Below are 25,436 nucleotides of genomic sequence, written 5' to 3'. Positions count from 1 at the left end.
AAAATTAGAATTAAAATTGCCAAAAAAAGAAAGAGACATTCTTTTGAAAACGGATAAAAAAAAATTAAGACAAATAAATTGAAACGGAAAGAATACATGAAGGTGCATCTAACACCGTAAATAACTTGGTCCAAGCAATTTGTATGCATTTTGATTAATTTTATGAATATTTGCTACCATCCATTAATACATATATATCAGGTAACTCTATCGATCAAGACTTAGACAGATGAAAAGAAACCACCTCGTATTTTTGCTTTTGCTTGAACATGAGGACCTCATGATTTTAGAACTACTTTATTGACTATCAAACAAGACCCTTAAGTGGATAGATTTTATTCATCTCATTATAATCATTGATCAATGTAAAACTTTAGTTACAAATCATTTAGTGTGAGTAGGAATGACAAAATGGTTAAAATTTACAGAAATCTATTCTATCCAATTTACTTATTTTTTAAATAGATTGGATAACCAAATATTTTAAATATGAGTCAAATATGGATTAATTCATATTACTCATCATATAATATGAATATTTATTAATTGTACATTCATTAAAGTAGATAAGGACGTAGAAACACTTATAAAATACTCTTTGTTTAAAAGAAAGAAGAAAATGAAGAAGAAATATTTGTAATCCAAGAAATACATATTTCTTTTGCACCAATATTTTTTATTTTTAATGATGGTACAACGAAGATTAACGTGCTACATGTTAAAAATTAAAATATACTAATATTTTGAATTAATTAATTTGTCATTCTCCTAGTGGAAACTGATTCAAAGAAGTACTAATACATGAGATTTTGATTTATTTTAAAAACATCATGTTTCATAAATATCAAAAACAATAATTCCTCAGGGATAATCTTAACAAAAATTAACAAATATATATGAACGAGTTGAATATTTTATTTACTTTTTTACCTAGTTTATTTTAATCTGTCCATATTCAACTTGAACTCTCGTTTGTCACCTCTAGGTGTGAGTTATGATGAATGAATGAATAAAATAAAAATATGAAGTAGACCTAAAATGACGATAACAAATATGTTTATAAATTTAAATAATCCTAAAATATAATTCATGCATTACTTAATTAAGAACAAAATAAAATAAATGGCGTTTATAAAAATAATATGAGCTAAATGACATATTAGGATAAGTAGAAAAAAATACGTCAGTAATATTTAAAAGTACAATACTCGATATATATATTATAATGTAAAATTGATCTATATATAAAGTGGAAAAAATAAATGAAAAGAATTTTATGTGACCTATGCAACTTTGAAATTTAATCAAATCATATATATCCTACACCTATGTGAGTTCGTACTTATGTTTTTTTATTTCATTCGGAGTCCACATTAAAAAGTTTGATTAAATTCGGATTGCGCGTCCAATTTGGAGGTCGAGGCGCTTTCAAGAGGATTTTCTTCACATCCAGAACTCAAGCCTGACATCTCTGATTTAAGGTGAAACACTCTCACTAATACACCACAATCCATATTGGTTCGTTCCTAGTTATGTTGACCATATGTTGTAATAATAATGTGATGTTTTTATTTTTTTTGTTGTTAATAATGTGTTATTATTATAATAATATTTCTGGTGGACCAAGTCTCCACGTGGAAAGCAAGAGTTTGTTTCTTAAAAGAGATAAGTAAAATCACTTGGAACTATCCTTATAGTGTTTAGTTTATCAAAAGACACTTGGAATTATCCATATCTTTTTTTAAAAAAATATTTTCCTCCGTCCTAATTTATATTACTCATTTTTTTTTCCAATTAGTTCAAAAAGAAGTGATATGTTTTTATATTTAGTAATAATTTAATTTTAAAATATTTATTTTACTTTCAAGGAAGAATTTTCTCAGTTTCAATATTTTCAATTATATGTAGTCTAATAAAATCAACAATCATAGAGTAATATAAAAATACAGTTATTAGGAATCTCTTTAGGACAAAGAAATTTCATTGACATTCTTTTAAAATAAACTTGAGGACTTCTAAAATATATATAATATTTGCTACTTGGAGAATAAGCAACTTAATAGAAAAATCATCAAGTAACATACATGGAAAGAATAACCTTTTGTTCCCTTCAATTCTCATTAAATGAACAACTTTCACATATAACAAACATAAAAATCATATTTGTATGTTATAACTATAGTTTGTATAATTACGCTTCATAGCAAACATTATGTTTGCTATTGAGCATCAGATTGTATAACTCGCTGGCAGAAGCTTTAGATTTGTATAATTTCGTTGATAGGCCATTTGTATAAATCGTTGGCAACATCTCGTTGTATAAATCGCTGGCAGTCTCTCAATTCAATTTTATGTGTTTGTTTATCTCCATAAAATTTGAATTTGTATACAATTGAATCGAAATAAAACATTTGTATATCAAATCTCTCTCTCTCTCTCTCTCGCTTTATACAACACTAATTATACATTGTAATTTGTATAATCTGTGTTTGTATAAAGTGAGAAAGAGAGAAAGGCAAAAGAGAATTGGGCAGGGGAAGATCTGTATTTATATAATTATAAGTGTATAGGACGAAAATATATGTATTCGTATTTTGTATATACAGTTTTCTCTCGCTTTATACAGACACAAATACATTTTATATATTTGTGTTTGCATAAAAGCGAGAGAGGTGAGGGAGAGACTGGCGAGCGAGAAACCTAGGGAGAGAGGCGAATGACAACTGTTTGCTACGGGTTACAATTAAATCAAACTGTGGTTATATCATTTAATTTGAATTAATAGTTTGCTATTTTATACAATTTTCCCTTAAATAAATGAGTCATGTATAATTATGTATGTATATGATGATATACATTGATATATATATATATTATATATATAGTAGTATTGACATATTTAGCTTTGAAGTATAGCATTGGTGAGCAGTTCTACTCTGACCTCTCTAAAATATTTTCAGACCTATCAGGACCACAAGATTTTCTAGTCGCATATAATTTTTCATTGGATTTGTTACGTTAGTCGATCTAATTCTATGAGTGTAGTTAAAGTTTCTATATCATTTAATGACGTGTATAGGTCCAAATTATTATTCTTTTGATTCGAGTGATCAACAATTGATCCAAGTATTCTCTTCATCTCTTCTTGATCTCGTTATCCTTGTCAACACTTGTTGAGAATTATCCTTAATACACTTCACTTGATTTATATTCTTACCTTTTTGTTTCTTAGTTGTGCTAGTTTTAAACTTTAATATCTAATTACAAAAGAAATCATATGTATGAAACTTTTTTTTTTTAACACAAAAGGCTTTGTGGATGTAAAATAATTGTAACCTTTGTAAGTATATCAATGTATACACCGATATACATTGATATATTGTGTACAACTCACATTTTTAGCTCTAAATTTTAACTCCAAACTAGTCCAAATTACAACAAGAAGTAGAGATAGAGGATGAAACATTGCTCAATGATGCTACTTTCATGCAACTTAGAGGTATATGGTTAGATACTGTAGTTTCTGAGTTGAGACATAATGTACTGACTATTGCCCCCCCAAATATGATTCACTTGTTAGTGTGTAACATCCTATTAATGTCTGTGTTAATGTACAGTTACAATAATAGACATTATGTACTAATGTACATCCAAAAACCAAAATTAAAGAAGCAAGGACATAAACCAAGAAGTTTAAACACTAGTGATTGGCAATTGTTCTTGTTAGTTACTAGTTCACCTAGCAGAAGGGGTAAGTGAGCTATTGGATATGTCAGGGCTTTCTACGTCGAGGAAGCTTGTTAAGAGTGTCTTTCTGGAAGATTGAGCCTTTGAACTTCCTGATGAAGACAGTTTATCAATCCCCTTTTCGATCTTGATTGCATCCTGTATGGCTGATAGAATTTCATGCATTCTTGGTCTGGATGTGCCATGCCTTTCCACACATTGTATTGCAACTTCTGCTATTCTCCATACTGACTCAACTTTGACATGTCCTACTAGTGCAGGATCCATGATACTGATCACGTCTCCTTTGCGAATCAATGATCTTGCCTGCAAGATATTGTCAGTCAGATCTGTTGAAGCATAATGTAATTAACTTGAGGTGTGCTCTATCTAATAACTTAACAATGAAGATGAGATGTATACACGCTTCAACATGATTGTAATCATCAGCAGATTGTATTCAATTTATTTCAGTTTTTCTAATTAGCAACTTCATAACACACCAACATTTTATTGGCATGCATACTACAGCTCATCCAGAACTTGATAGAGTATCTTCTGCTTCTATCCAGAGAAAAGAACCATGTTTTTCGTCTTTCGATTTTTTCTCAGACAGACAGAACTTTATGTATGGTGATTCACCACTATACCAACACTTTAAATCATAAACTTTTCTTAAGTTCATTTCCTGAATCCTTTATATATTACTACAATAACTATCCACCCTGAAAATTTATATTCCCCTGATCAGCTTCTTATTGATTTCTTGTGTTTTGCTGCACTTTCTACTGAGCTGGCTTTGGCTTTGATAGTTATTGTGATTTTTGTAGAAGAGATCTGAATTTTTTTATATGCATTATGAAAACGTGATGCCGGTGGGTGATATTTACAACAACTATTCCTCAATTTCAAACAAGTTGGGGTTCGCTATATGAATCCTCACTGGCCATGTTTCCCTGCTGAAGCTCAACTATATGTTATTATCACAGTGGATGGCATAGCATCCCTGAAATGTATAGAAAGAAGTATGATAAACTTTACCCAGTGAACAATGCTCCAATCAGCACCATATTCCTCAGAAGAAAAAGGCTTTCTTCCAGAGATCAATTCCAAAAGAACAACCCCAAAGCTATATACATCACTTTTCTCTGTCAATTGCTGATTTGCATAGTACCTGTTGGAAATGCAGAAACATGAGGACAAAGAATGAAAATCACTAGCAAAATATTCAGTCTCATGATAGATTATGGCCTACTCAGGATCAAGGTAGCCGACAGTTCCTCGTGCCACGCTTGAGACATGTGTTAAATCTTCTTCAGCTTGCCTTGATAGTCCAAAATCAGATACTTTTGCTCGCATATTTATATCTAAGAGAATGTTGCTAGTTTTCACATCTCGATGAATGATAGAGGGGTTGCATCCAGTATGTAAGTACTCAAGGCCTACAAGGAGGCTGAAAATATTATCTTGTGATTCCGGACTAACTAGGAGAATACATACTTCTAAGTTATTGACAATGAAAAATTTCTGGTAACCTTTGGCTGCATCTTCTGCAATATTAAGACGTGCTAGCCAGTCCAAATGCTTTTTATCAGTGGATTCTGTTCACAAATATGTGGTGTGATGTTCAGTTCAAGAAGGAAATAATGCAGAAATATGTAAAGCAATTATAGTATACATAAAGGGGTAGACCAGTTATATGATCTCTCAAAGTTCCATTATGCATGTATTCATAGACAAGCATACGTTGATGGTCATCCTCATAGTATCCGATCAACGGAACCAAGTTTCTGTGATGGATCCTTGACAAGAGAGCCACCTGCAAGTATGTTATTTAACAAATGGTATAAATTTTCAACCAAAAGTAATATCAAATCAAGTTGTGAATTTTCTAATTTGTACAGGAATGAAATAAGCAACAGGAACAGTTTCTTTAGTCATGTCTTATAATGTATGAAGTCTGACTTATGATCAGTTTTACGCCGTGTCAAATGTGTTAGCTTAGACAATTTCATAGTCCTTATTACCATAGCTGTGCCAGCTGCTATTATTTGGGCTTAAAGCCAATTAGCAGCTTAAATAAGCTACTCCAAATAGAAAATTAATATGTTTTATTCAGATGATACCAAAAGTATAGCAACCTTAATATACCTCTGTAGCGAACTGTTTGGTTCCATGGCTTGATGAATCTGCCATAGTTTTGACAGCAACTTCTTTCCCATCCCTAAGTCTTCCATAGTAAACAGGTCCAAAACTTCCCTTTCCAATTTTCTTTGAAAAATTTTCAGTTGCTTCTTCTATCTCGGATTGTGGGATATAGTATGCCACACCTTCATCCATTAAGGATCCACCTCTTGCCATTGAACAAGTTGTTGACGGTTTAGCGTTTGTGCGCATAGATTCACCTGGGAGGTACAGATGAAATGATTTATATGAAAAGGTGTCGGAGCAATAGAATTAAAAGTTAAGATCAGACACTTAAGGATTTGTATCACCTTTTTGATGAGATACTTTTGTTCTGAAGTGGCATAAAAAGAATATACTGACAGCAAATAGAACCAATATAATCACAAGTCCTCCAATTGAAGCTCCTAGTATCACTTTGTAACGTGTACTATGCTTTGACTCGGGTCTTAGATTAGGATTTCCTTCATGCCTGTGAGACATGGAACACATTTTTAAGTGACGTTCATTTCCTGATTGTAACAGATCTTCCATCAGTGCACACACATCCATGTGGTACTCTGAAAGTTACAAGAAAATTTATCTTTCTTTTACTATGTTCAAAGATAAATGTACATGTTACTTCCTAGTTCTCACTTGCAAGAAATTTATGAAAATTCATGAATTTTTTTTTTGACAAAGGTAACAGGAAAATTCATGAATTTTATTTGCTCTCTTCCTAGCATAATGTGACATAAAAAATGAAACTTTGTTTATGATATAGATATCCAAACTAAGGAATATAATCAGTCTATAGTAAAATAGCTACTTTGATCTAGTTGCTAACATATTCTCATGGTATTATGGGTACAACAATCCAGTACAGAATTAAAGTTATACTTACTTGAAAGTTACTTTTCCTGTTAATAAAGATGACGGTATTTCTCCGGTTAGGCTGTTATTCTGTACATCTCTGCCACAAAGAAACAAAATTTCCAAAATTGATACAAGGTGTTTTATGACAGTAAAAAATTTAAAGAAGACTACCAACTATCCATGTTGGATACTCAAAATTTGGAGTAGCCAAATTATGAAGCGTTATACGCTAAATAAAGTTAAGATTTTGTTATCCAGATCACAACATACAGTTCTAATAAGCTTGGTAAACCTCCAAGGTATGAAGGTATTGGACCAGTCAACTTGTTGTTCTCAAGATGTCTGCATGTTGACAAAATACAACAATCTAGTTAAAAAGGGAAAACAGAAAAGAGAAAGATTTACTTGTTGAAGTGGTAGTAATAGTGATCCACTAGAAAAGATCTTACATAATTCTCAAATTAACAAGATTGCTCATATCAGGGATTGGTCCGGTCAGGGAGTTTCCATCCAACCACCTAAAGAGTAGAAAATATGAGGAACTGAAATAGTAAGATTAAAATTTGACTTGTTTTATAAGCAGACTTACAACTCTGTCAGTCCTTCCATATGTTGTAGCTCGCGAGGAATTTCACCCGTAACATTCTTTCCTGACAGTGTTCTGATGAAATTAAAGTAAAATATCAAATTGACTGGGAAAGACTATACTTTAAGCACTGACCTGAGTTTCCATTTCTGTCTAATGCTGTGTTAAAGTTTTATCATCTCTTATCTGTAACTGACTGTCGGGTTATAGCAGGACAGTGGGTAGTAGTAGTTGCAAATAATGTCCTTTTGTTTTCTTCCTGTGACTAGCATTATAGCCATATATCATATAGTAGCAATATAACTCACATTTTTGTGATTCTTGGTGGACTAGTTGTGCTGCAAGTCACCCATTCCCATTGTGTAGGTACACAAGGATCACCGTCTTCATCTGACCAATCACTTCCCAATGACATAGAGCGGAAGGCGTTGAGAGTACTCACTTCCAAGTAGAAGCTTTAAATAAATTAGCTATTTTTGGTAAAAATATGCAAAGAAGTAGAACAATTACCATATATGGATAGAGAGAAATAACTAGACTAAACATGGAATGGTCATTGTACCATCTTGTTCATCGGTCTTTGTAGCAATTTGCACGTATCTACATATTTCCATTGCACTTAGTAGTGGACCTCGGGTTGAGTCAGGAGTCTTCACAAAGGAGAATGACAGTATAAAATCCAATGTTATGTTCATGTAGCTAGGTTCATACAAAGTATAACTTCCATTTGCATTCTCTGCTATATTCACCACAGCATTGCTGTAGTCCGGAACGTAAGGGTGCTCCATTTTAAACTTCCTGGTCTCATTCACCCCCAAATCTTCAATCTCAGCAAAGTATGCAAAAGCTCGTGCATTCGCTGGAAAGTCATCAAGATTCAGCCTATAGCTGAGCATTCCTTTAGTCCCAACTACTGCAGTCTGCATTACTTTAACGGGCGGGTATTCTCTAGTGTTTGTATCTATGTACTTTGTTGTGTTGATTCTTTCTGTGCCTGCAGCCACATCTACTAGAAAATTTGGCCTTTTTTTAAGATCCGAATCCCATATACGGTCATAGGGATCATCAGGATACCTGTGAGACAGATCTATTCATGTTATGATCTTGTGAGAGCTGAAAAAGTCAAAACATATAGTTTATCTGCTTTTGTATCACCTCACAAACAGCAACAACTATGCCTCATTCCCAAGCAAGTTACGCTATATGAATCCTCACTGATCATTGTCGCTCCATTTAAGTGCATATTAGACCAATATTACAATTAAAAAAAAAAAGATGCTATAAGTTTCACTATATTTTCTATTGGCATATAAATTACTAACTGGACTAAAAGACTCTTAAAAAACGTAGGATCCAAAGAGAACGTACAAGCATGACTAAAGCATATTCTCAAAATTTACTATACCTTATAGGTTCCTTGCTTTGAGCTCCAAAATCTACTCTTGCTGCCACTTTTAAATAAAAGTTATCTTCATAGTCTGTGGCATACATTGACAAGTTTAGAGGTCTCAGCTCAAGAGTAGATATGAAGGGGGACTCTGTTGTTGCACAACACAAGCACACATTGATAGAGTTTGAAGGTGCTCTTATGATCATTTCGTTCACATATATCCTTGAAGATTCTGAAATGGTTATAGTTCCCCATTTAGTTGCATCCAAGTAGAGCTCAAATTTGGGGTATGTTCCCTCTGCTGCAGGACTTCCATATAGAAATGTTGCTCGGACAAGATATCGCCTTCTCTCCTTGGTTTTTAAAGTATAACAGTATTTGTTGCTGTCTGCTGGAAAGTCTCTGCGCCTTTGATATTGTTGTGAGTTTACATTTGCATTCACTACCACAACTGGTTTTCCTTGCCCCATCATTCCAGCATCTGAAGTCCATGCTAATCCTGTACTCGTGTCCGTATAATTGCTTGCACTTCCACAGTCTATACTTACAAACTCTGCATATTTAAACCTTTAGTTCATGAACAAGATTGCCACTCATTTATCTTGTCCTAATAAAAATCAAGTTACTTGTAACTATGCCTCAATCCCAAGCGAGTTGGATCGGCTATCAGCTACATGAATCCTCACTGACCATAACATTCCGTTTAAGCTCATCTCTTTTCTTTTTTACCCCTCCCTAGGAGCTCCCACCCTTTTTTGCTCCCTTTGGTGACTCGAACCCACAACCTTAATGGTCGATTGGTAGCTGATTTGGAGTTATGCAGGTATTAATAATACATAAATTAGTTATGAGGAAACCTATGTATGTATTGTTTTATGCACGATTTAGTTATGCCTGTCTGACTTATTCTACCTTCTATAATTCTTAAAATTATACATAAATTCCCTCGTAGCTTATACATGTATTAGTTATGCGGATTTCTAAATTACAAATCATACATCATGATAATTTTATACATGACATGGTAGTACTTATGCAAGATTTAACACCTGCATAACTCATTTTCAAATCAGCTGCCAAACAACCACTAAGGATTAGAGGTGAGGTTGCTTTTCATCCGAGCAACTCTGTCTAGTCATTTAAGCTCATCTAGCTCCCACTAATATTATACCAAAAGAAGAAACACTAGAAGTCCACTATCTATATATATAAATAAAAAAAACCCTCTATCTTGACCTAATGAAAATCAAGTAGAAAATGTCTCTATGTGGCAATTTTTTTTTTCAATTCTATTGAAATTCAGGTTATTTGAAACCAAGATTGATTTTTTATTTCAAGATTATGTGGTATAGTAAAGGGTAAAGATGTAAAGAACACATACCTGTTACTTGACACACAATTGCTGGAGTGAAGCAAAGAAGTACAACAAAGGATTGTAAAACAAAACCCATGGAAGATGAAAGAAGAAGAAGAAGATAAGTTGTGTTTTGTTTGATAAACTTGAAGTATAATATTTTAGTATTTAGTGAAGTTCAAGACTCTCTAAAAGTGGATCTTAATTGATCTTTTGTTGGATTACCTTTAACTTTTTTGTCATTGAGGTGTTTTTATGTAATGTTCACTCACATTCCTATGTTGTTTTTTCTTTTGAATATTTTGAAATTTGCTTTTTCCAAAGGTAGATGGAATTCAACTTCATCTTTCATCTTCAACTTTTTCACTTTGCTTTGGGAAAGAATTTTGAGTCATGTTGACACTTGACACCACTGCAAATTGGAAAGCAAGTAAAACAATATTTGTCCATTTTTATTAATTTCATTTTTTTTCTCTGTTTAAATTTTGTTTCTTCTTTTCTTCTAGTTGATTTGACCCAATCTGTAATATAAAAGCATAAAATCAATATGTTCTTTAAATTGATCTAAGTTGATATTTATATCTTTTAATTTCGCGTGTATATAAGTGGATACTTGAATTTATACTTTTTTCGTTTAAAAAAATGACTTATTTTGATTTGACACGAAATTTAAAAAAATAAAGAGATTTTTTTTTAATTTTGTGATCTTAAATTAAAGTTATATCAAATGTATCAAAATGTCTTTTGATCTTGTGGTTTTAAACATGTCGTGTCGAAAGTCAGATTTAAAATATTGTCATAAAGGGAAGGATCATTCTTTTTAAAATAGACCAAGAAGGAAAGTAGACCAATTTTTTTAAACGGAGGGAGTATATGTTAAACAAGTTTACAAGAATGTCCTACGTGACACAATACACATAAAACGTGAATTTTCATGTAGAAATTAGAATGTATGTGTTTACTTGATCAACTTTATATAAATTTATGTATTAATTTACACACATTCAAAGAACATAAATATTAGTTGAACCCGATTGAATTAAAAAATATGTTTACTTATTATGTCAAATATAAATGGCAAAAATTTCTTTTTAACAGTGGTGAAAATCACAAGCTCACAGTTTTTGCTTGTGGGGTTCATGTCATTAAAGGAAAAATGATTGTCTTATTTATTGATGAATGATTCTTTTTTCTTGATCAATATATTATTGTGATATCGGATATGGATGTAGGATGAAAATCTGGCCATGCAAACTGCAAAAGCATCTCTTTTTTAAAAAAAGAAGAAAAAAGAGAATCTAATTATCACATCATCTCACCCTTTTGCTTTTGGTAGCAACACATATAATCTTTTTTTTCTGTCACTTTTGGCCCAACTTGTCTTTAACTTTTACAAGTTTTGATAAAAAATGCAGAATCAAATCATGACATGTAAACTTCAAAGTTTGTCCTTGTGTCTTGCAAGATTAATGCTTCACCTTTTTCTTCCTCCCTCCCCCATAATTTTAGGTTAACCATTGGGTGGGGGTAGGGGGCTATAAATTTTCATAGTTGTTACAAATATTTCAATATACTACAAATGGTTCAAAAGTATTTTATTTTTATTTATTAAAAACTAAATTTGATGAGACCTTGAAAGCTGCTTTTTCAAGTGTCAGTAGCGAAACGTTCTGTCAATCGGGAAAGGTTTTTGGGTTCCTCCTTTTTACCTATTGGATTAAAAATGATCTTAATCCATTAGAAATGATTCACATTTGTCCCTCGTTCTACCTATAATACATTTAGCATATTGAAAATAACTCAAAATTTTTTCCTAATTCTATGTATATAGTATGTCAATAATAATTGGGATCTTGAAAAGGTATATTCTTTTTGCTTGAATAAATTATGGGGGGAGGGGGGGGATCTAATTGAGATGGTAGTTTTATTTCATTCAATAAGAGAATAACACATAATAAATATTTTTTAAAAATAAATAAATAAAAAGAATTTTGTTAGTTTCAAGGGTATAAGTGAGCCAAAAAGGTGAATTGAAGGATATTTTTAGATTAAAAAAATGAAATGAAGGGTATTTTAAAACATTTTCCTATAGTTCAAGCTTACTTTTCTTTTTTACTCTTTTCCGTATTTAAAAAAATATTGTCTTAGTCACTAAAAATGAGAAATTTCATTATACTTGTATGCACACACACAAAAAAAAATTGTTGATTTTTTTCGTTTAAGATGTTTCTTTAGAAAAGTGTAAATACAATATCACTTGACATAAATTATACAAAAATCTTAGCAAGTCTAAAATTGTTAACTAATAGGGAAAAAAAGGTATATAACTAAGATATTGATAGTACCAGTAAAATGGATCATCTCGAGTGGATGTTGATTGAAGTCAACTTTATGTTTTTAAACTTCAAAATTTTATTCAATGACCCAAATCACTCTCGAATGCTTTGGGATTCGAACTAATTGTCCAACTAACTCAAAAATCACCTTTCAGATCAAATGGATCTGTCCGAATTTTATTTTCGACTCGTTTATTTGAAAATTAATTTTGGTCAAATCTTCTAATTTTTAAACTTCCACAATTGAATTTTTTTTTTTGACATGAACTCAACCACCCTAGTAATCGTGCAACTCATCCTTGCAAGTCACAAAAATCATATAGAAGCTACAAAAGAAAAAGAGTGAGGAAACAACACAAAAAATACATAGAAAACTCAAAACGATTATAAGAGTTGTTACAACAGACAAAATTTCTTTGCGTGTAATTGTATGTATCTTACCTATATAATTTCTGTGTATATCCATGTATACATGTGTGATACACATGAATATATAGTGATATACATATGTCGCAGAGACATTTTTCAAACTCATTTAATCTACAAAATTTGACTACAAACCAATTCAAAATCATTTTTAATTTCCTTAAATTTTGTATAAGCTTGCGTACTTCCGTGTATATGCATGTATACATGTGTGTGATACACATGAATATATAGTGATATACATGTGTCACAGAAACATTTTTCAAACTCATTTAATCTACAAATTTTGACTACAAACCAATTCAAAAGCATTTTTAATTTCCTTAAATTTTGTATAAGCTTGCGTACTTCCAACATATTCCAATCTCAATCACTAAAAGAATTATTCTTCATAAATCTTATTGAATGTGTATCATTAATAATTTCTTGTTGGTAAAAAATGATAATGATATTCTATTTCACAGTCCTTCTTCTTCATTTTCTTCATAAATTCTCTCATAAGGTTTGAAGAGAGAAAATTAAAAATTCATCGTGCCATTAAGGATCTCAGATATTTTTGTATCAAGGATTCAAATATTTGAATAGTTTAAGTAGCCTTAAATCTATATTAAGTTTAAGGTATATTTGAGCCAAAAAATTTAGAAATATACAGTGCCATAAAAAATCTCGGTAGTGGTACATCACACGTCAAAATATATAATAATTTTTCATGCACACACATATGTAACTTGGCTAGTTAAACGAAATAGAAAATTCTACAAATATATTGTCTAGCGGTTGTCTACCTTGACGTAATTATATGAAATAGAAAATCTCATAATAACTCAAGGTTATATAGGAAATACATTTTTTTGTAGGGTTTTAAACCAGACACAAGATTAGGTGGGAAGTAATGAACCAAAACACGTGATAAAAAATAATCCATATATTACTAATCCAAACATTACTAGTCTTTGCATTACTAATCTATGTATTACTATTCCTTGTGATATCAATCTTTGTACCAATCGACCACTTAGACTAGGGGTGTGCATTCGATTTTTCGGTTTGGTTTTATACTATTCAGTTTGGATTTTTCGGTTTTTGATTTTGAAGAAGTGTAACCCAATCCGAATCAAAATAAATTTGGTTTGGTTTGGATTTTTTCGATTTGGTTAATCGGTTATGTCAATAATTAGAAACATAACATAGTTATATTTATAATATTGAATTTCTTAAATATACTTTTAAATATAAATCACAAGTAAAACATAAAACACAATACTTAAAAGTATATCAATTATAGATGTCCAAACATAAAAAAAAAAAACTAAATCATAATGAAAATAACTAAAAAGGGACAATAATGGTTAACTCCAACTTAATTCAAAACATATATATATAATATAATTTGTTTTTTTTGATTTTTTGATTTTCATTTTTCTAAATCCGAAACCAAACCAAAAAACCAAACAAAGTAAATTATAAATCCAAAACCAAACCAAAAATCCAAAAAACCAATCTAAATTAGAATTTGGTTTGATTTGATTTGATTTGATTTCGATGTAATCCAAATATTGCACACCTCTACCTTAGACTAATGGTTAAAAAAAATTACCCTTCATGTATAATATTGATAATTACGGAAATAATTTGATAAGTTGGGCCAAAATAGGTAAATTAGATGAACAAAGGAATATGAATCTAATTTTTTTTTTCCAATTTTGCTCAACTTTGGACCGTATTGGACCGAATTATACTTCAGAGCTACTTTTTTGATAAATTATAGCTCATCAGATCCCTATAGCTAATATATATTTTAGGGATAAGACACAAGTATTTCCTAAAACTATGATTGAAATTTCATTTCAGAGACACCTAAATTTAATTAGGATCCTATTACCCCCTAAACTCATTTTTTTCGTATTTTTGTGCACCTTTTATGCTGACGTGACACCTTCAACCACCCAAGTTAGTTGTGTTTGTACACACTCGCCTGTCACGTGTATAATTTTTTTTAATTTTATGTTTTTAATTTAAAAAGATAATTATTTTTTTTTAAAAAATAATATTCTTATTTTCTTTATCTTGTATTAAATTAAGTTAATACACAATTTTTAACCATGTGTCGAAACTTTTTTTTTTACCTTCATTCATTGTTTTTTCTCTTTTATTTTCGATTGATTTTATTTTCTTTATCTTTCGTTTTGGTTTGATTTCAAATTTAATTTCAAATGTCTTGTATTTAAAATAAGTTAATTTTGAACGGATATCAAAATAAGTTAAGCAATTCAAATAACATAAAAAAAATTAAAACGTTAAAATTAATGGACACTTTAAAATTATTTTTTTAAAAAAATACACATAATTTTTAAAAAATAATTAAAAGTGAAAAGATAATAAATTAATTAAAAAAAGTTTAAAGTGAAAAGAAATTAAAATAAATATTTTACAAAGAAAGAAATTAAAAAAAAATAATAATAATAAAAAATTAATAATAATAATATATATATATATACGTTTTAATATCAATAAATATGTGTACTAACTAATTTTAAGGTTACCAATAAAAAAATGACATATGTCCAATTTGTGCACTCATCACTTGCTTTCAAGAGAGTGTGCACACTCTCTATGTCATGTCAACGTTTGTGGTGTGTTAATTCCATTTTAAATTAATTTAGGGGGGGAGGGGCGTAATAAGACCCTAGTTAAGTTTATGTGTGTTTTTGGGATATCGGTCATACTCTATGGGGGGGGGGGGGGTACTTGTACCTTATCCCTATATTTTATTTAGGAAAAGAATGCTTGTAGCCCAAAAAATGAAACTATTTATGAGCGCCTACCCCCTTATTTCGTACTTCTATTTTTAACTATCAATACGTGTTTACATACATCAAAGTATAAATATACTATGATGATATCAAAGAGGATGAAATAGTGCTTCAGTGAAAACACTACTCAGTTATTCTTTGATACTATTAGAATATATATACTTTTATGACATCAAGGAGGAACAAACATTATTTCAGTGAAAAGACTGCTCAATTACTTCTTGATACCATTAGAGCATATAGATACCATCAGTGTATATATATATATATATATATATATATATATTGATGATATTAAAAATGAAGAAGCGGTGGTTTAATGAATAGAACAAGGGGCAGTCAGATAAATAATTTGAGCCGTGAGTTCANTATATATATATATATATATATATATATATATATATATATATATATATAACTTGCGGATATCTCATACATTTGGGGGCTAATTCATTCTATTTCGAAAGTTTTTTCAATTATAAAAATTCCGATTTTTTCATTGCTATCGGAAACATTTCTTGGTTGTCTGATACATTGCAAATGATACATTACTTAATGGGATGGGTGTATCCGAGAGGGGATAAGGATGTATCCAAGGGGGATAACGATGTATCCGAGAGGATAGAGATGTACCTGAGAAGGGATGGAGATGTATCCGAGAGAGGATTTTATAATTTTTTTAAATGGTAATTTTTTTTAGAGATTACGATATCTTAAATTGTGTATTTATATAATTTTTTCGTACCACAGTGATACATTTCTTATAGACTTACTGATATGGAAAGCTTCTTTAGTTGAAATCTATGAAAGAACTTAATCCTGAGTAGTGAATCTTTGTTTTGGATTGAAGACTAAGGTTTGATTCTATTTATGTGTTGATTAAAATTGGATCAAGACTCCTGTTTGTGCTTAAATTTATAGTTGATATTATTATTCTTATCAACCTTTAAACTATTTATATCGAGAAATGTATGTTCAATGTAAGGAGATTGTTTATACTATGTGGGAGGATTATATGAAAGAGTAGTACACTACACTTCATGTTCAATTTAATTTTTTATTGAACTTAAGTTTGATAAATAAATGTCGTATTTTCTTAGAATAATTTTGTGATAGTTATTATACTTTGTTATGAACTTTTGTTTATTTGGTAAGATTATATAAAGATTGGGGCAATACTATATATACTTTCAAACAATTATATATTGAGATAAGTTTAGAGACTTGCCCACAGGTTTGGCTTCGTAACACTCACCTTCCTTGTGATTTACAATATTACACTTGCCTCCCTTATTTTGAGTTTTTGGTAACAATTCATTTAACTTATTAAATATTAATGTAAAAAAATTATGATATGACTAATTTTCCTTTTTTAATATATCCTATTTTGTAAAAAAGCTTAATTGTTATAAAATAAATATTTTCATCTTTCACTAAGAATGTTTTTCATCTTCCATTAATCCATTCGGCTAAACCTGTTTTAGAGTTGATGCCACCGATTTGTTTGTCTAATTTTATTGAAAGTGAAGAATTTTATATCAAATGTTGAAACTTGAAAAATGGAGTAACTCAATTTTCATATCTACTGGAATGCAAACAAATTAACATACATTTTGTTCTAATTTTGATCATATTCTTTTCCTGTTCAGTAATTAAGTCATCTTAAATCATTATATTTTTATCTTAATTGTTGACACTATTATAATTGATTTTACCGTGAATTGCATAAAATTATAAATTCATTTAAATAAAAGGGTTTTAGTGGAAGATGAAAATAAATCGATTATCAAGGAATCAACAAAATAGAATTTTGAAGAGGGAAAATTAGTCAGATTATAATTCTTTATATTAATAATTAGTAAGTTAAATGAATTGTTATAGAAAAATCAAAATAAGGGAGGTAAATGTAATATCGTAAATTAGAAGGGAGGTTAATGTTATTGAGTCAAACCTGAGGGGTGGTCTCTGAAATTATCCCTTATATATTTTATCATTAATTAAGAATTTCCTACTATATATTCAGATACACATATCCCTAAATAATAGCCTATAAATTAATTATTTGTATAATTAAACCACCCTAATTTTAAGGCCTTCATGTCAATCAATTCTCTCTCATCAATCTCCCACACATATCCTCCACCACCATTCTCCGTCTTCCTCCCTTCTCTCCATCATTAACTAAATTTAAATACACCTTCAATTTGTCACATGACATAATTAGTGGTCTCAAATAGGTATATATAAAAATTTATTTTAGAGTTGAATTTTAAACTCATTTAATCAATATTATTAGGTATTGATTTTATCCTTAATAAGATAATTTAAAATCATTTAATTAACATCACTTAAAAATAATACGCACAGCACAAATTTAACATAATTGATGCTAGTTCTGTAATTTTTCTTTATATAGTTTGATAAATTTTGATGGATACAATTCTTACAATTGTTTTGAACCACAAACATTGGGTCAACTTTTTGTGAAAAAAGAGTCTCAAACTCATATAATAATAATAATTTTTTTTTATTAAGTTCAACGGGCTCAAATCATTAAATTAAGAAACATCTCCATTATGTCCCAAAAACTAAAACAAAAGAAAAGGGTTTGTTGATACGATCTATTTTTAATTGTCATGGTTTCTTTTTTAGCGTAAACTATAAGAACTCTTACTAACATTTTATGATGTATTTTTCCATCTTATTGATATACAAAAATTACAATTATAGTACCTTTTGTATAGTTTTGAATATATATATATATATATATATATATATATATATTTATTTAAAATATCATATTAATGTAATCTAATTTAACTTTAAAAATTAATCAAAGTACTGTCAATCGTCGTTTGGCTTTCAGAGAGTTGGAAACTGGGGTCTGAACCACGGACCGTGGTCCCACCTACGGTCCTTAGATCCTGCCGTTGGTCAAGACTTTTCTGGGAGTTCTGGGGGGAAGTTGAGGTGACCAACCACGGACCCCACCTACGATCCGTGGTTCAACCTACGGTTGTGGAACCTGCAACTTCTGAAAATCTGAAATTTTGTCCTTTCTCGAATTCGGGGTGTTACAGTTTCCTTTTTAGCGTCAAACTATAAGAACTTTTACTAACATTATGTATTTTTTCAGATATACAAAAATTACAATTACAATACTTTTTATATAATTTTTGAATATTTAATTTTTTTTTTAAAAATATCATGTTAGTGTAATCTAATTTAACTTTGAAATTTAATCAAATTGACTTTCGAAAAACGCAGTATGACAAATAAAAGTGGAGGGAAAGAGTAGTAAGCAATGAAAATGGGATTAGCCTAAAAACCAAAGCCAAAGCCAAATTAGTTTTTTTAATGTATATAGGAAAATGATAATTTAAAAAGAAAAGAAGAGTACTTAGGAAAACCACATAAGAGATGACACATATTGAAGATATCCTTTTCTTTACTTAGAGGCTTCAAGAAGGCCAAGTTATAACCATTAAGCTATCCTAACCAACCACTCACTCCTTTTTCCCCTTATTTTCTTCTCCTTATTATTAATAGCTATACTTTGAAAACATCATCCAAAAAGACCCTTTCAAAGTAAAAAAAAGTTGAGAATAAATAATGTGGCAGAATCATAGCCAAAATTCTTCCTTTAGAGAATCCATCAAAGCCCTTGAAGCTGATGTTCAACATGCCAATACTATGTAATAAACTTTCTTTTCTTATTTCTCATCAATTTTTCTTAAGTTGGTTGCACATCATTCTACTTGTTGGGTAGTTTCTTTCATCAATAACTTAAATTTTGTCATTTTTGATGTTGAAATTTGTGCAAATTTACTTACTAGTAAAGTAGCTCAAGCCTGAATTGTTTCCTTTTCACAACAATTTGTCATTTTCATTTGCTTGATGTTTAAATTTGGACTTGGGTATTGTTTAAATTTAACTGGCTCAGAGTTATGGCCACAATTGTCATAATTTTGAAATGTTAGGTAATTATATGTGTACTCTCTCCAATAGTTTAAACTTTTAGATGAGATGCTTACATCTATTAAGATGGTATCGTAGTAGACAAAGGTCCTAATTGTACCAATATGAGTTGTAGTGCAATGGTGGGATTGCTCCAATTTAACTAGAGGTCTCGGTTTCAATCCCTGAGTATGGAAAAAATCTTGTTGGGAGCGCTACCCCTGCCCTGCGGATTTAGTTGAAGCTCCTATGCTGACACCGGGTGGGAAACAAAAAATAAAAGGTCCTAATTGGAAGTTTTGCCACAGCTAAAGAAAATGAGAAAGAAAATATTTTCACGTGTTTGGCCTATGAAAGAAAAAGTTGGGCCAACACGCGAGGAGAGGCGTGTTGAGATACTATATGATTAAATAATCAAAAGTATGGTCTCTCTAATAGTTTTAAGCTTTTAGAATAGATGGTACACACTTACTGTGAAGAATTTGCTTTTGAGGCAGTTCAATTTCCTTTCTATAAGTGCTTATTTTGTTCCGTCTTTTTTATAGTTAGATGAACAACAATGGTTTGATTTGAAGAATAGCTAGTTTACAACTGTTTTGTTCATGAGATGTGTTTTGCAGGGCAGCGGCTCTTCCCCGGGATCTCGATGGGGATTGTGTTCAGATGAAAGTTTCCTATGGTTTTCTCGCCCCCTTCTTGCTGTTTCTGATAGAATGGATGGACTATAGTTGTTTAGATACTCTAGCTAGTTGCTTAGGACTCCTTCACATTCTTGTTTACAAGGTGAGCTTTCACTTAAACTTCACTTTTTTTATGCAAATTAAAGGCATTACCTCTAGTTGAGTTCTTGGTTGTCTATGTCCATTTGTTTCACACTTTCACAACGTGGTGTTTTAGGATCTAAACTAGTCATCTTTGTAGGTTTATGTTGATGGAATGCCAACAATGCCCCCACAAGAAAGGAAGGCCACAATTAGAGAATTCTACGGTTTGTATTCTTTCCTCGTTTGTTCTTCTTTTCGTTTAGCCTACAACAATGGGAGGGAGACAGAAAAGCAAAAGAAATTGAATTTGATAGTTGGAATTTGGTTAATCAATTTGATGAGACTATTCCCTCGGTTCCAATTTAAGCGGAACTCTTTCTTTTTCAGTCTGTCCTGAAAAGAATGACAAATTTTTTATATTTAGTAATAATTTAACTTTAAACGTCTTATTCTACCCTTAATGAGATGATTTACAGTCACACAAATATTTATGGCTTGTTTTAGACAACAAGTTTCAAAAGTTTTTCTTTCATTCTTAAACTTCTTCGTGCTCACTCGAACGCCATCACATAACTTGTGACGGAGGGAGTACTACTTTTCTCCTTTTTCCGTTGTAACTAATGATTATAAAATGATATCGAAGGGTGTGCCAGGATTTCATCAATGCTGAATAGTTGTTGTAAAATGTTGCAGCCATTATATATCCTTCACTAAAGCAGCTGGAGGGGAATTTAGTGGAATTAATGAAGGAGAATACTAAAGTAACTCAACTCTTGAACACTTCAAATGGAAGAGTGGAAGAGAAAAGACAGTCATGTAAAAGTATTCCGGGAGAAGAAGAAGAATGTGGTATATGCATGGAGACTGGCTCCAAGATAGTTTTGCCTAATTGTAGCCATTCCATGTGTGTTGGCTGTTTCCACGACTGGTACGAAAAGCACCCTGACCCCTTTGCATAAGTACTAGTTTCATAAATGGTTAACAACATTGTCCTGTTATCTGTCAGGTACATCCGGTCTCAATCATGCCCTTTTTGTCGAGGTAGTCTAACGAGAGTAAACTCCAGAGACTTGTGGGTTCTAACTAGTGACTGTGATGTGGTTGATAGCACCACTGTAGAGCAGGAGAATGTAAGGCGGTTCTACCTTTATATTGATAAGTTGCCACTTGCCGTCCCTGACACCAATGTAATGCTTTACGATTACATGATATAGACTTGGAAGTGGAAGCACTATATCATGCATGCATTCTAGCTGACCTACTTCAGCTGAATAAAGGGTCTAACTTGTATTGTACATAGTTAACGAAACTACTAGCTAGCTATCCATACTGCAAACTCAAAGCTACAGAGCCGAGGCGTCTGTGGAATGACTAATCTTCACACATGTTTGCTCGGTGCAGTTATCTGACTAGTTTGAGCTAAATTATGTATAGAGTCATGAAAGTAGAAAGTATAGAGATATTCCTGACATTCAACTCAGTATTTTTTGGAACCTGGGTGTTGAAATGGGAAGACAAAAGACTAAATGTCTTTTGGCAAATGCTGCTTGTTATGCTTGTACAGTATTTTACCAGTTAAAATGAAGGATGTATGATGGACCATTATATCCCAATGTTCATTGAGGGGAAGAGCCAAATTGTTTAGTTGAAGAAACAGAAGGTATATAGCGGAAAACTCATGGTTTAAACTTCGTTTGTTTAGTCGGAAAGGTAAGCGTAAGGTCTGTATACTTAAGACTATATTATTAGTTTGTTATGTTATTGCTGTATACATGACAGATTTGTTAATGTATTCCTATGTATATGTGATATATAATATAAATGGTCTTTTTTTCCCCAATTTATGTCATAATAATTAAGGTGAACATGTATTCAACTCTAAATCAAAGGTACAATACTTTTTTCAAGAATCAACATAGGTCATAAATTAAGGTTGTCCTAATGTACTTTAAGGACATAATCAATTATTTGATAGAATATTTTTCCAGCTATGGCTATATACCTATGAAGATATTCATAGCAATATAACCTATATATGAACTATCTATTTGTTTTAGGGGGTGTTCGTGGTGCGGTTTGATTCAGGTTTTGCTTAAAAGAAAATCAAACTATTTAAGTCGATTTCTTTAATATTAAAACCAAACTGGCCCAATATAACATATATTTCCGATTTCGTCGGTTAATATTTTATATTTTACCAAATAATTGAGTAAATCAAACATTATATAAATTTGATGATGATGATGTATATTAAGTTGTGTTTTAATATAATCTCCCTCTTTGCTCAAATCATGTGTGTTGGCGTAGTAAGAAAATTGGAAAATCTAGAGGTGATGTTTAATTAACTAGTATATATAGTATAACAAATATGGATTAACAAAGATATATTAGTACTAGATTAACTTAAAGTATTTCTATTTATACAACACGAATTCAAATAGAATTGAAGAAAAATGAATGTGATAAAACCAATAACCAACATTTATGTGAATTCCAAGTTATAATGGAAATTTTTATTAACGATTTATAACAATCAATCAATCATCAATATATATATATAAAACTGAATGTTAGGCATGCTGATGTGGCGCTCTCTAAGACCAGAAACCTATTTATCTATTTTTTCTTTGTTTTTGAATTTTTATACTTCGTATATAATTACTATCAAATAATTATTTTCTCCATCTAATTAAACACCTAATGGATAATGGTAACAATCATTACATTAATTCTCCTTTCCCAATTAATAGTCCTTGCCTTTTTCATTGTCACAGCCAATTATGACACGTCAATTGGCCTTCTCCCAAACCCAACCGTTTACCTGCTTAATTAGATAACCTCCTACCTTTCCATCTTCCACTAACAATAATTACTGTATTTAATAGTAATATTAAATTATCCGTTTTTTTACTAAGAGTAGTATGTAATTGTTTGTATACATTTTGGAAATCAGAAATCAGAAATCTGCAATGTCTCTATTCAGAATTGAAATTCATAAAAATATTCTATAGATAGCTAAGAAAATTAAAAATTTCATTGTGCGATCCAATTTCCAATTGTCTTTTTTGAATCTCTGAAAATGAAGAATATTTCATCTAAATAAGTTGTGAGCAGAGTGGATCAGACAACAATTTTTTCAGATTATTTCATCTTTTTGGATCTCTGAAAATTAAGATCATAACGAATTAATAGAAGAAAGATCAAAAGGTGACGTGAAAAGTGGTTGATAGTTTGCTAAAACAATCTCGCATAAAAGCTCTTCTTATTTTAAATTATTTATTCTTCCTCTAAAACAAATTCTTTTTTGTTTCAATTGAAGTAATTTCATGACAATTTTTTAAGTAGATGATTGAAGTAGATTAGTATACGTAAAATTTTGTCATTGATATATTACATGTCTAAATGTTTAGTCTTTATTCTCATGTTCGAAGCTAACAAATAAAAATTTATAGTTGTAGGTCTTATGCTTAATAGCATATTAGTTTTATCTTTGTTTATTTATATTATATAGGATTTTGTTTCTTGGTACGATTATTATTGTAAACTATATATATATATATATATTTATTTATTTTATTTTTTTTAAAATTTTTTTTTGTCTTGTATATATATTGTATCTTATATAAAGTGCAAATAAAGACATGCTGTGACACCTCTCTGTGACATAGAAAATAATTTATCTTAAATCTCTTTTTTTTTTAGATTTTTCCTTCATTTTTTTTCATTATACAATTTGATGAATACTTAAAATTAGTTCTATCACATCAATTACATTTAATTATATCTCAGTTACAAAAACTCTTCAATTACTTGCATTTTCTATTTGAATAACATGTCCTTTTCTTTTTAATTTTTCAATACATAGTGTCCTAATTAATTGGCCTTAAAAAAAGCCTCACAAAATAAATGTTGAACTAAGGTGCACGTATAGTCTTCGTTGACATATGTGTTTTTTTCTTCTTTCTTTTTTCCTCAATAAATCAAAGAGCCTTTTTTATTATACTGTTCATTAGATACAAAAATTTCTGAAGTTGGCGTGGTGAAGAAATCTATATACATTTCATTTTTTATCTTTAACTTTGTAATTAATGAATTTATTAGCTATGATTTGTTTTTTTGCCCCATTTTTTAGATTTAATATGTTTCATGTACGTGCAATTAGTTTTAACATGTCCTTTGTATGTGTAAATTAGTTTTAATGTGTTAAATTTGTGCTTGATACTACACTTTTTTATTTGTGCAAAATTGGAGAATTTGAAACTTATAGTCCCTTCTTATTAGGCAATTGTTGTAAATTATTCGTTTGGTATAATAATAAGGTAGAATATCTAGGATCAAAGGTTGAAACTAAATTTATAATTTATTTAATTGAGGTATAAATTTAGGTTTGACTATAATTTCAAAATAACTTTGTCCACAAACCAAACAATTCTTTAGGGAATATGATGAGAGCAGGATATAAAAATTCAATTCCTTATTCTTTAAATGACCTTTCACAATACAAATTACCTCACGCGTGAACGAATATCTATGAATTTATGAATGAATATCTTTCGAAGTATCGAATGATTTAAAAAAAAAACTACAAACGCAAACTATTATTGTGATCACTAAATCTACATCTTTTTTTCTGATAACATAACTTTGATTTGATTGTTATATCAATTTTTGGCTTTCATTTTTTTATTATATAGATTTCTATGAACATATTAGATTTTTATGATTTTATTTAAAAATGACAAGTAATTCTTTTCTTCGATTTCTAACCTTCCCCCAATTGCTACTTTTAATTTTAAGATTGCCTTTTCTTGAACTAAAATTCTATAATTCTTTTGAGACTAAATGTGTTTCTTTTATGAATAATACAAATTACAGATAAATATATTAAATTAATAATATTTATTATATTTTACTCCCTCCGTTTCACAAAGAATGACCTCCTTTCCTTTTTAGTCAGTTTCAAAAAGAATGACCTCTTTCCTTTTTTGGTAACATTTTATTTTTTGCTTTCCACGTGACATGTTTAAGACCACAAGATTAAGGGC

At 30.3% G+C, this 25,436-nt stretch overlaps 2 protein-coding genes across 2 annotated transcripts; one reads left to right on the top strand and one right to left on the bottom strand.

Annotated features, from left to right (window-relative positions):
* Nucleotides 1–3,536: 3,536 nt before the first annotated feature.
* Nucleotides 3,537–10,424, bottom strand: LOC125866721 (probable LRR receptor-like serine/threonine-protein kinase At1g67720). The gene is made up of 15 exons (XM_049547055.1): nt 10,123–10,424; nt 8,757–9,294; nt 7,914–8,425; nt 7,660–7,792; nt 7,355–7,426; nt 7,215–7,283; nt 7,036–7,107; nt 6,794–6,862; nt 6,222–6,382; nt 5,878–6,131; nt 5,419–5,545; nt 5,262–5,327; nt 4,982–5,168; nt 4,768–4,900; nt 3,537–4,053 (listed from the first exon to the last, which is right to left on the bottom strand). Exons 1-15 carry the CDS (start codon nt 10,190–10,192, stop codon nt 3,736–3,738), a joined length of 2,781 nt encoding a protein of 926 aa, XP_049403012.1. The 5' UTR covers nt 10,193–10,424; the 3' UTR covers nt 3,537–3,735.
* An 8,782-nt stretch (nt 10,425–19,206) lies between these two features.
* Nucleotides 19,207–21,963, top strand: LOC125866757 (E3 ubiquitin-protein ligase AIRP2-like). Its single transcript, XM_049547103.1, has 5 exons — nt 19,207–19,365; nt 20,248–20,410; nt 20,549–20,615; nt 21,085–21,319; nt 21,398–21,963. Exons 1-5 carry the CDS (start codon nt 19,283–19,285, stop codon nt 21,603–21,605), a joined length of 756 nt encoding a protein of 251 aa, XP_049403060.1. The 5' UTR covers nt 19,207–19,282; the 3' UTR covers nt 21,606–21,963.
* The last annotated feature ends 3,473 nt before the right edge of the window (nt 21,964–25,436 follow it).

The sequence above is a fragment of the Solanum stenotomum genome, chromosome 6 (assembly GCF_019186545.1).
Source record: "Solanum stenotomum isolate F172 chromosome 6, ASM1918654v1, whole genome shotgun sequence".
Taxonomy (NCBI): Eukaryota; Viridiplantae; Streptophyta; class Magnoliopsida; order Solanales; family Solanaceae; genus Solanum; species Solanum stenotomum.
The sequence above is the reverse complement of the archived record's forward strand: the minus strand, read 5'-3'. Positions and strand labels throughout refer to the sequence as shown.